This window comes from Ovis aries, chromosome 20 (assembly GCF_016772045.2).
Source record: "Ovis aries strain OAR_USU_Benz2616 breed Rambouillet chromosome 20, ARS-UI_Ramb_v3.0, whole genome shotgun sequence".
In the NCBI taxonomy this organism is placed as follows: Eukaryota; Metazoa; Chordata; class Mammalia; order Artiodactyla; family Bovidae; genus Ovis; species Ovis aries.
In genome coordinates, this window is record NC_056073.1 from 16,319,942 (window position 1) to 16,335,184 (window position 15,243).

General features: G+C 36.1%; 1 protein-coding gene across 10 annotated transcripts in view; it reads left to right on the forward strand.

Moving 5' to 3' along the window:
• Positions 1–15,243, forward strand: part of UBR2 (ubiquitin protein ligase E3 component n-recognin 2) — a 103,734-nt gene that overhangs the window by 25,992 nt on the left and 62,499 nt on the right. For all 10 annotated transcript variants that reach the window (XM_060403186.1, XM_004018822.6, XM_012100676.5 and 7 more), the window contains 5 exons: positions 4,452–4,530; positions 6,457–6,570; positions 12,243–12,373; positions 14,548–14,686; positions 15,105–15,167. In XM_060403186.1, the coding sequence (XP_060259169.1) occupies positions 4,452–4,530; positions 6,457–6,570; positions 12,243–12,373; positions 14,548–14,686; positions 15,105–15,167 (526 nt within the window). The remainder of the gene's footprint in view (positions 1–4,451; positions 4,531–6,456; positions 6,571–12,242; positions 12,374–14,547; positions 14,687–15,104; positions 15,168–15,243) is intronic.

A 15,243-nucleotide genomic window follows, 5' to 3' on the forward strand; every position in this document is an offset into this window, starting at 1 on the left:
CTCCTCATTGTGTTGCGCAGGCTTCTCATTGCGGTGGCTTCTCTTGTTGGAGGGCATGGGCTCTAGAGCGAAAGGGCTTCTGTAGTTGCAGCACGCAAGCTGACTAGTTGCAGCGCATGGGCTCCGGGGTGGGGGTTCGGTAGTTGTGACATATGGGCTTAGTTGCTCTGTGGCATGTGGAATAACCCCAACCAGGGATCAAACCTGTGTCCCCTGCCTTGGCTGGTAGATTCTTATCCACTGTGCCACCCCAGGAAAGTCAGAGGCATAACTTCTTATTTCCTCATATCAGGAGGCACTGCTTTTAAGATTGACCAGTAGGTTTAGGTACCTGGCAGATGCAACCATTGTAAAGGTCTCCATCAGCCTTTCATTTATTTCTTTATTTTGCCACATTATGCGGCTTGTGGGATCTTACTTCCCCAACCAGGGATTGAACTCATGCTCTCTGCATTGAAAGCGTGGAATCTTACCATCCAGACTGCCAGGGAATTCCCTCTACCAGCTTTTTTGCCTCATGTTTTAGCAGTCAGTGATGGCTTGCTGCCTGAATCTTTATTGTGTTAGGTGGTCGCAAAATGGTGCAATTCGAACTTATCATCTGTTTTTTGTTTATCAGCTAGTCTTCTATAAAGAAGAAATACAATCCCTCATAAATCCTTTGATTACCCTGAGGCACAGTTTATATAGGAAAGGCAAGATAATTGCTTGGCTCTTTTTAGAAAAGCACTTTCTTACTAAACCTACAGTGAACATAATACTTAATGAGTGATAATCACTAAGTTTATCACTTTCCAAGTAAACTGACAGTGAATGTAATAAAGAACCTTTAGATGTATTTAATATCTAAAGCCAAGACACAGATGCCTACTATTACTGCTGCTGTTTAACATTTTACTCAAAGTCCTTGTCAACAGTATAAGGGAAGAAAAGTAAAAGATATAAATATTGTAAGGAAAAAAATTAAATTGTCATTGTGTACAGACTATATACTCATTTACTTCAGGGGAAAAAAGAATCAGCAAACTATTAAAATTGCTTAAGTTTATCAACGGTATTAAAAATCGATAATGTTTCTTTTCATTATCCTTAACTAACTAGAAAATGAAAAAAAAATTTAAATGTATGTCATTAAAACAACAAAACCTAGAAAGTACCTAGATAATTTACTCTTAAAAGGATGCTATTACTCCTGAATTTTATCAATAAATTCCAGGTAATCCATGTCAAAATTTTAGCTGAGTATTTTTGAGGAACACTGTAAACTTACGTGATTCAGCCTTTTAAAAAGGAGAATAAAAGGGAGTTTATCCTATCAGTTATTAAGATATTCTACAAAAAGCCATAGTAATACAGTGTGGTTTAGTATAAGAACAAATAGGTCACTCAAATATATTAGAAAACCTAAGTTCTCTAATAAGTTCCATATAGACCTAAGTAATGGAACTTAATATGTTTAAAGGTGACACCACAATCAATAGGTAAAAATTAGATTGTTTACTAGATGGTTTCAGACAAAGAAAGCAGCTCATTATCTATGAAGAAATAAAAGTTCTCTGTTCTCTATTATATGCAAAGGTAGATTCCAGATGGATGAAGCACCTAAATGTGGAAAATACCAAAAGATTTCATGGAAGAAAATTATTTTCTTTAGAAGCCTATATTTTTGTGACCCAGGATTGGGAAAAGAACTTCTAAAAATCTCAAAGCAGAAACCAATTTGTGTGTAAATTTAATTGCATCAAAATGGGGAGTTCTGTTTAACAAAGGACCCCATGGGCAAAACTAATACATACATGACACATGGGAGACAATATTTACAATGTGTAAATGGCCAAGTGATTAATGTTCACTAGACTAAATTATACAGGGAACTCCTGCAAATAAAGAAGATGAAGCAGCCCCAGCAGGAAAATGGGCATAGGATGTAACCAGGCAGTTTATAGAAAAGGAAATCCTCAAAGCAGTAAGTATATGAAGAGTTGCTCAAATGTATTAGAAAAATACAAATTAAAATAGTAAAGTATCATTTCATAGGACTTCCCTTGTAGCTCAGTCAGTAAAGAATCTGCCTGCAGTGCAGGAGACCTGGGTTCGATCCCTGGGTTGGGAAGATCCCCTGGAGGAGGGCATGGCAACCCACTCCAGTATTCTTGCCTGAAAAATCTCACGGACAGAGGAGCCTGGTGGGCTGTAGTCCATGGGGTCGCAAAGAGTCGGGCACGACTGAGTGGCTAACACTTACTTACCATTTCATATATGTTACACTGGTTGTTGTATAGTTGCTAAGTTGTGTCCCACTCTTTTGTGACCCCCATGAACTGTAACCCACCAAGTTCTTCTGTCCATGGGATTTCCCAGGCAAGAATACTGGAGTGGGTTACCATTTCCTTCTCCAGAGGATCTTCCCAACCCAGGGACTGAACCTGTGTTTCCTGCATTGGCTGGTGGATCCTTTACCGCTGAGCTATCAGGGAAGCCACTGTTAGGCTTGTACATATAAGCAAACCAGAGAAAAACCTAATGCTAGTGAAGATGCAGGGCTATAAAACCGCTTACACACTGCTGGGAAACATGCAACCACTCTACAGTAGCATGGCACTCAGAATAAAAACTTTATATATGTATATGACCCAGCAGTTCTGCTCTAGAGTTGATTTACCAAAGAAAATCTCAACCAGGTCTTGAGAGAACATTTACAGGGATGTTCATTGCAGCATTATTTGTGGTAGAAAGGCATTGGAGGTAATCCAGGTATCCCATGCAGGGACAGTATAGAGAAAATGCTTTGGAACACTCCATGACATATTATGTAGCAATTAGAAGCAGCACATCAAATGTACACATACAGAATGAATGGATTGTGTTGCAGAACTGAAAGAGTAAAGAACAGAATGAGACAGAATGATACATGTGTAAGATTTGCACACATCAAAAATACATGCACTTAGTAAACAAATATTTACTGTATAGCACAGGAAACTATATTCAGTGTCTTTTAATAACCTATAATGGAAAAGAATCTGGAAATATATATGTGTATCTGAATCACTTTGCTGTATACCTGAAACTAATAAAATACTGTAAAACAACTATTTTAAAAAGAATTTAAAAAAATACATGTACTCAGAAACATTTTGCAAGAACATATACAAATAAAGGGCTTCTCTGGTGGGTCAGTAGGTAAAGAATCTGCCTGCAATGCAGGAGACCCAGGTTCAGTCTCAGAGTCAGGAAGATCCCCTGGAGAAGGGAATGGCTAGCCTGGAGAATTCCATGGACAGAGGAGCCTGGCGAGCTACCAGTCCATGGGGTCGCAAAGAGTTGGACACAACTGAGCCACTAACATATGCAAATAAAAGACAATAATAAGGATAGTAGGGTGGTTGCCTCCGAGAAGGCGATGGCACCCTACTCCAGTACTCTTGCCTGGAAAATCCCATGGACAGAGGAGCCTGGTAGGCTGCAGTCCATGGAGTTGCGAAGAGTCGGACATGACTGAGTGACTTCACTTTCACTTTTTACTTTCATGCCTTGGAGAAGGAAATGGCAACTCACTCCAGTGTTCTTGCCTGAAGAATCCCAGGGATGGGGGAGCCTGGTGGATTGCCGTCTATGGGGTCGCACAGAGTCGGACACGACTGAAGTGACTTAGCAGCAGCGGCAGGGTGGTTACCTATGAGGATACAGAAACAGGATAAGGGGAAATGTAAAGATTTTCATGACTCCCGACTCATTTCATAGAATCATAGAGATTCTCTTATTTAAAGTATGATATTTAAGTATATCTGATTGACAGTGTGATAAAAGCAAATGAAGTGACTGAGGCTACCACTGTCAACCCATGCACCTTGTAGAATCTTACTCTCCCATCAGGATGTCTTATGAACCATAGATGTTGTGCGACCATCAGATATACAAATGTAGAGACCCATGTCAGCCCCTATATTGAATGCTTGGTATGTGGTTGCCTTTTAAATTAGTGAAAATTAAATAGATCTATGTTTAATATTGTCTTCTTGCATCTTGCCTTTGGGGAGTGTACATAGAATCCACTTCGATGACCCTTGGTCTGAATTATCTGTTTGGATAAAGTTACTTGAAATCTCAGGATATATCTTAAGAATGTATAATATATAAAATCAATTCCATATACATCTGTGTGTTTTAATATAAAGTACGATTTCCCCATATCTTTAGGGAAGATTGCCATTCTGGTAATGTGTGCCCTCTAAGACCCCCTAAGGTACATCCAGTATGAGAAACAGTTTCTTAAGCAGACTTCATTGATCAGAGATCTGACAGCTCTTCAGGAGCAGTAACTTTTTTCTTCTTACAGCAGGCTTTTCACTATTCTGGCTCTTCTAAGATAGATTCTAGTTCGAAATACTACATTGTAAAATATACAGTTATTTTATACATTCTGATTTTTTTTTTCTTTAACTTTACAGAGACTGTGCAGTTGATCCAACTTGTGTTTTATGCATGGAGTGCTTTTTGGGAAGTATTCACAGAGACCACCGATATAGGGTTAGTAATATCCAAACGATAACCACACCTAGTATTGAAATTTATACTCAATACATTTTCTTCCTTTTTAAAATTCCAAGATTTAACACTGAAACTGGGGAGAGTGGTTAAGAAATGTGTTATTTAAGTACCATCAAACATGTGATGGCAGTGTAGAGACAAATTATGAATCCAGATTTCATGGAATACATGGTTTAAGAAAGGCAAGACCGATGTTCCAGTATTGGTTTTCAGCTAGTTTGCTTTGCTGTTTATTTTTAATGTTTATTATCTTTCCAATTCTAGGTTTATAAAGCAGGTTATCAAAAATTAGAGAATAAAGGTGAGAGTTAAAATGTGAAAGGGAGACTCTGAAGGGAGAATGACTGAGCAAAATGAGGAAAAGTGACAGGATTATACCTTTAAGAAATATTCTGTTGGTGAACTTCTACAGAATATTGTTTCTTAATGTTAAAGAGGCACCTGCTGTTATACAGTGTAGAAGAGAGCCAACTCCAGAACATAAGGCTAACCAGGTTTTGTTTGTTTTAGTGCTATAATACAAACAATACTTTTCCAAAAATCAAGTGTGTTTGCTTTTAAATCAGGGCCAGAGAATAAATACATAGGCAGATTAATTGCTAAGCCTGTCCTGGTTCTTCTACTGGAAATTGAAGCCAGAGCTATGAACATTCAAAAATTTAGGGAGCTGTTAGTAGCTGGAATTTCTCTCACTAATCTCAAGTAAAATGATAGAGAAGAAATATTGCAGTCATTTTATTAATTCAATTCATTTTATTAATTCAGGACTTTGTCTCCTGTTTGTTTTTATTTACTCTACCAAGTATTGATAATAATCAACTAAAACAGCTGCAAAATTAAATTCATGTTTTTGTATATTCTTTTTATTTTCGTAAATCAGTAAGAGAATCCTAGTTTCCTTTAGGTTGTTCTACCTATCTTTGGTAACCAGAACATGCATAAGAGCTGTAGGGTGAAGTTATCATTTTCTATATGCCTGCCTGCTCATGTTTCTTGGTATCTTTGCAGCCCTTAAGAATAACCATCATTTGTGAGTTTACATTAATTACTTTGTGATATGTAACACATACATACTTTCCTTGAGTAAAATATGAAAGGCTCTTTCTAAAATTTGCACCTATACCCATGCATAAACTCACAGCATGTTTTCAGAAGCAGAATTTCCAATCTCCTAATTATTAAATAAAAAGTTTTATCTTGCCAGATTCCTTGAATCATTGCTGTATTTTAAGGAAGCAGGAATAATTCTTGACTCCTACAAGTGGTAAAAGGTTTTGTGGCCAGGTGGTGTTTCCAAAGTTTTCTTCCTTTTCAAAGAATGCTATTTAGAGAGTTTTAGAAAAGAAAAAATAAATGATTTCTATAGTTTTCATTGGTCACTTCTCTGATACACATGCAGCGCTCTTATAGACTTTTGTAGAAGATAGCAGTTATAGGAATTTTTGTAACTCTTGAATCTGTTATAGTATGTTATAGGCTGGTAGCACAAATACCAGCAGTATATCAGTTTAGCCAAAACCAAGCAAGAAAACCCTTGTGATTTTTACTAATTAGAAACTCATGCAAGTGGACATATTTTACCTCTTTAAAATAGATGTAGCCTTGTTTGGTAGAAACCAATGCAATACTGTAAAGCAATTATTCTTCAATTAAAAATAAATAAATAGATGTTGCTTACTAAACAGTATAAAGTATCTTATTTTATTTTGGTATCACTTAAACTAGCCTATAGGCTTATTTAAAATAAGTTTTAAAACATTGAAAGATTTGACATTTTGATTTTATCCTCCAAAGAAATTAAACATTTTAGCAATGTTATTTCCTTAGCACTTGATATTCCTATTTATAAGCTGATAGTGCTCAGTAAATACTTATTGACAAGATACTTTACAATTTCTTTTCAAGATGACAACATCAGGAGGTGGAGGTTTCTGTGACTGTGGTGATACTGAAGCTTGGAAAGAGGGTCCTTACTGTCAGAAACATGAACTTAACACCTATGAAACTGAGGAAGAAGAGGTAAAAACATTTTCACAAAATTGTTACTAAGGAAATACTATTTTAACTATGTTTTTGAAATATTTTCAGACCTAGAATTAGGTTGTAATATAGAATTGTATAAGTAAAATAGTCCTCTCACAATAAACTGTCCAAATATACTTGAAAAGCTTTTTTGCATTTTATAGATGCCATACAGTTACTAATAGAACACACTTGAAATTCTAGAAATTTAATTTAATTTGGACTTTTGCATTTGTTTTATTTTAAGCATATATGAGTTTTTTTAAGTCTTCATTTTTTATTAAAAGGATTATTTTTGTATACATGTAGACGGGCTAGCTTTGGAGAAAGCAATGGCACCCCACTCCAGTACTCTTGCCTGGAAAATCCATGGACGGAGGAGCCTGGTAGGCTGCAGTCCATGGAGTCGCTAAGAGTTGGACACAACTGAATGCCTTCACTTTCACTTTTCTCTTTCATGCACTGGAGAAGGAAATGGCAACCCACTCCAGTATTCTTGCCTGGAGAATCCCTGGGACGGGGGAGCCTGGTTGGCTGCCGTCTATGGGGTCGCACAGAGTTGGACCCGACTGAAGCAACTTAGCAGCAGACCAGTTAGCTTAGTTGATTTTTATTTGTGTTGTGACCAAGACTTTGTAGACTGGATACCTTTCTTTTCTATAGTCATCCATGGCAGCCAGTCCTACTTGTCGTCTCCCAGTAAATCAGTGTTGTTGGATATGTGATGGGACAAACATTGGGATGATAGCTCAGTATGAATTATACTTACTCCAGTAAATAATGTGCTTTCTAAAATTGTCATTGATCCTTCATTGTTTTTCTTTAAATGATATTTAGAATGATTCAGTGGATTCTTATTAAATAAATAACTTCAAACTCTGCTGTTGTGGCAGTTGATATTTGATTTAGGATCTTAATTCAGATTTTAATTTAAAATGGCAGAGAGGTGGGTATATTTAAAGTACTTATGCATTGTTAGTAAGTAAATCTCATATAGATTTGGGGCAAGTGGACATTACTAGTCCTTCCTCATGCATGTATCTTCCTGGTCTCGAGTATTTTAACGGAATGACCAAAGAACTTACGGTGTAGGACAGTGTCTTTTAAACTGTGTTCCACTGTGTTTTGGATGGATGAAGTTTGTGCAAAATGATTCAGTGCTATAGGAAACATGTATTTGTTTGTGTTTCATTTGCTTTGTGCATGTGTTCTGGGATTATCTGCTAAAGAGAGATGCCAAGTGGTCAGGGTTTCCGATTCCTCCACTGGCAGTTGGAACAGCTCCATTTTTATCTGTTACATATTGGATTGGGATTCTGTATAAAAATACAAGCAAGGCAAACAAAGATAAATTTGGAAAAGGGGGTTTTCACTTTTGAAAAAAAGTTGAGAACTAATATAAAACTTTAGGATTCTGGGGGAAAATATTTACAAATGATATCTGATAAGTGTCTGGTGTCTAGAATATATATCTTATAACTCAGCAACAAAAAGACAACACAATTAAAAATGGGCAAAGGACCTGAATAGACATTTCTCCAAAGAAGATATAATACAAATGACCAAGAAACACATGAAAACATGCTCAAGATTATTAGTCATTAGGGAATTGTAAATCAAACCACAGTGAGATACCACCTCGCACCCATTAGGATGGACATAATCAAAAAAGTGGTAAATAGATTGGAAAGAATATAGAGAAATTGGAACTCTACAGTGCTAGTGGGAATACAAAATGATTCAGCACTGTGGAAAACAGTTTGGCTATTCCTCAAACGGTAAACATTGCCATATAAGCCTGTAATTTCATTTCTAGGTATATATGCAAAAGAATTAAAAACAAATATTCTGATATGTACATGCACAAACATGTTAGTAGCAGCATTATTCGTAATAGCCAAAAGGTGGAAATAGCCAAAATGTCTCTCAGTGTGTGAATGGATAAACATCCAGTGTAATATTACTCAGTTATAAAAAGAAATGAAGTAATGAACTTTCAAAACATCATGAGAGGAGCCAGACACAGAGGGTCATATATTGCATGATTCCATTTACATGAAATATCCAGAAGAGAAATCTGTTTCGAACAGACTGGTGGTTGCCAGGGGATTGGGAAGAGAAGAATGGAGAAAAACTGCTTAATGGGTAAGGGCTTTTACTCTGAAGTGATAGAAATGTTTTAGAACTAGATACAGCTGATCATGGCTCAATATGAGGTACTAGATACCAGCAGATTATTTACTTTAAGTTTTCTAAGAAAAATTATGAATCTGCTTGTGGTTACTCTGTTGGCTTTATCCTCATACGTTAGTGGGGTAGCTATCAAGTAGTGAAGACAGGTTAATTTCCTAAATTTTCAGAAGATGCTGAGACTTCAGGTGGTCTAGTGGTTAAGAATCTACATGCCAATGCAGGAGACACAGGTTCAGTCCCTGGTCTGGGAAAATTTCACATGCTGTGGAGCAACTAAGCCCGTTAACTGCAACCACTGAGCCCGAGTAGTTGCATGCTGCAACTACTGAAGCCTGAGCACCTAGAGCTGTGCTCTGCAACAAGAAAAGCCACTGCAATGAGAAGCCCATGCTCACCACAACTAGACAAAGCCTGTGCACAGCAGTGAAGACCCAGTGCAGTAAACATAAATAAATGTTTAAAATTTAATACTGTTGAAAAAAAAAGAAAATGCCAGCAAGATACCTGCTTGAGTGAAATTATATGGTCCTGCCTGGAAAATATATATTCCAGCAATTTGATAGAGAATCAAACCTCCAGACTCTGCCATTTAATTCCTACTTAAGAATTCAGTTAAGAGAATTCAGTCTTTGAGGAAAGACTAGGAGGTATTAAAAAGATAGCATTCTGTTTAGCATACCTGGTCCCCCCTCACTAAATTCATACATTATCTCAGTTTTCTATATTTTGTGCTTGAAATGGAAGAAAGCTATGTAATACTTGGAACATGGCTTTTTAGTCTGTCATATAATTGTTTTTATTGAACATAATTTTATTTTTGTTATACATTCAGCCTACATCTTAAGAAAAAGTTGGAAAAATTGGATTATATACTTCTGTTGAGATAGTGTTTAGAACAGCTGTGTAAGATAAATACTACTGTTACCCATATTTTGTAGCTGTGGAATCTTATTTTAAGAAAGTTGTCTGCAATACCCCACACAGTAAGTGCTGGTGCTGGGCTTTAAACCCAGGTATTTCAGACAACTCTGATAGTACATTACACTGATTTTTGGAAACATTTTTTGGCAGTGGAATTTTTTAAAATAAAGTTTTAATTAAATCCCAATAGTAAAACATAAAATTGGTATTATTAATGAATTTATTTTTTATAAGTTGGAATGTATATTATTTACTTGTTAGAAAGGCATTCATGATTATTTTGTTTCTAGTTAATTTCTAGTTTTAGTTGGGCAGTGTGGAGAAAGCTCTCATTCATACCTTATTTGCATAAGACAGCAGTTAAACTCTTTTATATTTTATGGTTACCTTTTTTCCCCTTCTTTTTTTTTCTATTTGGCTGTGTCACTTGGCTTGCAGGATCTTAGTTTCCCAACCAGGGACTGAACACATGCCCTCAGCAGTAAAAGCTCAGAGTCCTAACTACTGGACCACCAGGGAATTCTCTGTTTTTTCTTTTGACATTCTAAAAATTCAAACATTATAGAGGTATAGAAATGTATCACATAAAAGATTAAAGTTCTCCATAATTCCCATGGTCTTCTAAGATAATGGTAGCCTTTTTAGCCTTTTTAACTCACTGACAAAGGCTTGCATCCTCTAATATAAATATCATCAAAACCATTATTAATCATGATAGGTAATACAACATAGAATAAGACGGTCATTTATTTTCTCATTCTGACTGACTTATGCTGTGATAAGAGCACTTTGAACAGCGGTCTCTTCAAATAGCATTTGATTTCCCACCGTGCACATGGATAGACTTGCACAGCCTAGCATCTCTTCAGTGCAGAAATGTTTCTTAATCCATAACCATTTTCAACAAGTTAACATGTGCATACAAAGATGTCAGAAGAATCTTTATCTGGAGACTGTTTAAAAATATAGATAATCATGTATTTTAAACAGATGTGTATTTCAAATAAGAAACATCTCTGCCAGGCCCTGGGATGTTGTAGAACAGAGTTTGAACACTACTGGCTTGGATTCTCAAGAGGTGGCAGTTGTCTCTATCTCAACACCATTTAATTCTTATAAATCCTGTTTATCATAATTCTTCAGTCCTCTAAAATGCCTTGTATTATGGGACATAATTGTAAGAAATCGAATGACTATATAGTGAGATACTATAACCTAGAAAACTGAGTTTTGGTTCTACTTTTTATTTTAGTTCTGTGTGAGGTTCATTTTATGATTACTAGCCACTCTTCTGTGAATCTCCAAAAGGTTCCAGTTCCGGTACCTTCTTTATAATAGGTGATTTTACCATGTTAACTTCCAAAGTCTCCATAAGAAATGGTAGCAAACCTGGTAGCAGTATAAAAAAAATTTTTTTTGATGGAACATATAAAGCATAGGTAGAAAGTTCTGTAAGACTTTGGAAAGCCTTCTTCTTACTTTACTTTTTCTTACATTCTTTAAGCCCTGCACCCATCTTCTTTAGGAATCTGTCCTTTTTTCTTCATTCTTATTATTATTCTCCTTCATTGATTTATATCAGTTCCATTAAGCTGGTCCCTGGTGAGGATGTACAAAAATGTTTCTGTATCCTTAGGTATATTTGCAAGAATATGCTGGTTCCCATTCCATCATGTTGGAATATATTGATTTTCTTATTGAGAGATGAATATAACGCTTTTAGCCATTAAGCTGAATAACATGTTTATCTTAAATCTAAGCATAAGATAAAGTATTAAGATTAAAGATTATATAAAACATTTTGCCAGCCTGACTGAAAGATACCATTATAAATTTAGTGTATGTTTATAGTAATACTTTTTTACATTAGCCTTGAAATTTAGTGACTTATTCACTGTTAAGTCTAATGTGTGAAGTTCCATGTTACATGCATACACAACTTGTGTCACTGAAAGTGAGTCTTAACTGCATCCAAGGAGTAGTTTTCTGATCTTGTTGACTTCTCCCCTTTAGAATCCTCAAAATCAGGCTTTCCTTTATACCTGTAAAACTAAATATTGCTTGTCTGTCCTAAGATAACTTTTCTTTGTCCTGGAAATTAGAGATTAGAGAGATATGAAGCTGTAAACATGCTTAAATTTTAAGATCGCATAATGCCATTCCAAAATTTTTAGATTTATTAGGCATTGGCGGCTGCTGCTAAGTCGCTTCAGTTGTGTCCGACTCTGTGCGACCCCAGGGACGGCAGCCCACCAGGCTCCTCCATCCCTGGGATTCTCCAGGCAAGAACACTGAAGTGGGTTGCCATTTCCTTCTCCAATTAGGCATTGGAGAGCGTTGGAATATTTTGATTCAGAAGATTCAGTAATAGGGATTATTGTGGACAAAATGTTTTAGAAGTTTGATTTGCTGAGATATAACATATAGGATCAAATTGAAGAGAAATTGACACTGGAGGATCAGTCAGCCTTTTAGTATTTTGAGGAGGAAGTCAGAATGGAAAAAATGAGCATTAATGTGTGGTTAACATGGTTGCTTTTTTCTTCTTCTTTCAGGATCCTCTTGTCCATTTATCAGAAGATGTGATAGCAAGAACTTATAACATTTTTGCTATTATGTTTCGATATGCAGTAGAGATACTAACCTGGGAAAAAGAAAGTGAATTGCCACCAGATTTAGAGATGATGTAAGTACAACCCATTTATTCTTAGTATTTGCTTATACTCAGTTTTAACCATTTTGATTCTCATTCCTCAAATTAATACAGCTAGGATTGAACATAATCTTTTTTAATTATTAGTTTTCAACAAAATAATAACCTTGATTTTATAGTTTTAAAATATATGTGAGCTGTTTAATTAGTAGAGGTTTTTCCCTGTTGGTTGCTTTAGCTGATTCATAGCCATATTTTAGCCACATCAAAGCTGTACCACTGGTTGCAAGCATGGGCATTTTTCTCTTCTTTTTGTGTTAAAGCTGTTAACTCGATAATTCTTTTTGTTTCATCTGTCAGATTTGATTAGGGAATGAGCACTGTGACCTAAGTGAAGTGAGTTTTTTGGTTTGACTAAATGCACAAATTCACTTTTAACCATTTTGATTCTGAATTTTTTTTAAGTGTATTCTATACTTTGTGCTTCTTTGGGTATACATCTAACATTTTTTTTTATAACCATTTGTTCTTAAATTATTGAGGAGATTGTAAATTTGCAACCAGAGAGCTGGATTCTGCTATAGCTGTATTGCGGCTAAGGACTTAACTTTTTTGCAAGAATGTGTTTGCCTTGAGCAGCCTTCTCTTTTACTTTTAATTCTAACCAAGCTTGTTGGAATCATACTCATACTCAAGGTTGAATACAAGTGAGAGTTTAAAGGACATTGGTGCTGTATCTTTTTTGCTTTCTCAACAGTGTTCCAAATAATCAGGTTATGGTTTCTGTTTCTTAATGAAATGTTAACATTTCTTTTTGGAAATGTTGAAAATGACTTAGTTAACCTCATAACTTTATCTTCATGTATTTTGAGTTGGGAACCAACTAAGATCTAAATCTAAAATCCAAATTGAGACCCTAGAGAATAGAAAAGTTGTGTTTTTATTTTTCTGTTCCATTGTAAGTTTGGGACCACCAGCATAGAAGGGAAAACAATCTAACTTACTTCTCTTGTAATGTTTTCTCATCTTAGTAAATGATGTTTCATCTACCCAGAAACTTGAATCACGCATATATCCACTTAGATTTCAGGTCCAGCAGGTTCCCCCTGTATCAAATTGTTCTACTTTTGTTCATCTGCATTACTACTCTGGTAGTCCAAATTACATTAATTACATCCTTGGACAGCATGATACCCTTAACCAGACTGCCATAACCACTCTTGTCTCCCTCAGTTCATTCTCCACACTGTAGCCACAGTGAATTTTAAGGCAAATCTAACTATAGCTCTTATTTTACCATTTCAAATCCTGGATTGCTCTTAGGATGGAAAAGTCCAAATCTGTTTCAAGGTCTTTAAGATTTCTGCCTCTCTCCAGACTAACTTCCTCCTTCCTCCCAGTGCTCCACCGCCCAGTTTACCTTTACCACCTCAGGGTCTTTGCGTTCACTTTTTTCTAGCCCATAGTTTCTCAGCCTTGGCACTGTTGACTTTGGGGGCCAGATATTATGGGTATGACTTGTGCATTGTAGAATTTTTAGCAGCATCATTGGCTTCTACCCACTGGACATTAGTAGCACTCCTATCCCAGTCATGATGACCAAAAATGTCTCCAGACATTGCCAACTGGTCATCTATGGAGGGCTGAGGAGAATTCCTCCCAGTGAGTACCACTGATAGCCAGTTCTGACTTCAGCTCTCAAGTTACTTCTGTAGCAGTTCCCTGAACTCCCAGACCGGTTTTATCCCACTCTGGCATCCTGTTCTTGATAAAAGCCAGTTCACACAGGTTATATGTATGTATTTTTCACACCAGCTTGATAACATTGTAGAATGTAGGGACCACAGATGACTTCATTACAGATATGTGCCTAGTACCTAGCACATTCCGTAGGACAAAGTGTCTGAAGTGAAAATGTTAGGTGCTCAGTCATGTCCAACTCTTTGTGACCCCACGGACTGTAGCCCTCTAGCCTCCTCTGTCCATGGAATTCTCCAGGCAAGAGTAATGGAGTGGATTGCCATGCCCTTCTCCAGGGAATCTTCCTAACCCAGGGATTGAACCCTGGGTTTCAATCTGCATTGTAGGCAGATTCTTTACCATCTGAGATACTAGAGAATCCCAGGACAAAGTGTTCTCTTAATAAATCATCCTGGAGCAGGGTGATAGGCAAATAGATGATGTATGATTAATGTTTTATCCCACAGTGAGAAGAGTGACACCTACTATTGCATGCTGTTTAATGATGAGGTTCATACCTATGAACAAGTTATTTATACTCTTCAAAAAGCTGTTAACTGTACACAAAAAGAAGCCATTGGCTTTGCAACTACAGTAGATCGAGATGTAAGTAATTTCATTACATTGATGTTGCATAATTACACTTTTAATACAGGTACAGTATCCTGTGTTTGTCTAGGTTATTTTTTAAAATTTCATATGAATATGGTCCCGAATATATATTGGCTATAACTGTAGGCTATTCTCAGAAAGTTTAGGTGAAAACATAAATTGCCTTCATTCTACACAGAAGAACAAATATAGTGTTGTTCAAAGGTATATACTTACTGATGGCTTGAAAATGTTAGGATTGCTTTGAAGGAAAATACTTTACTTTCTAATTGATGAATAAAATAAACATTGTAAATATTAAAAATTGACCAGAGTTGTTATATGCTCATATAACACTGTTTACTGGTTCAAAAGTTATTAATACTGAATATAAATATTTTTGCAAGTTAATGTCAAATGTTTTTATGTACAGGGACGTAGGTCTGTTCGATATGGAGAATTCCAGTATTGTGAACAAGCAAAATCAATAATTGTGGTAAGTAATATAAAAACATGTCTACACTTGTATTTTTTATTAGTAAAACTAGTCCCACATTTTGGTGTTTATGAAC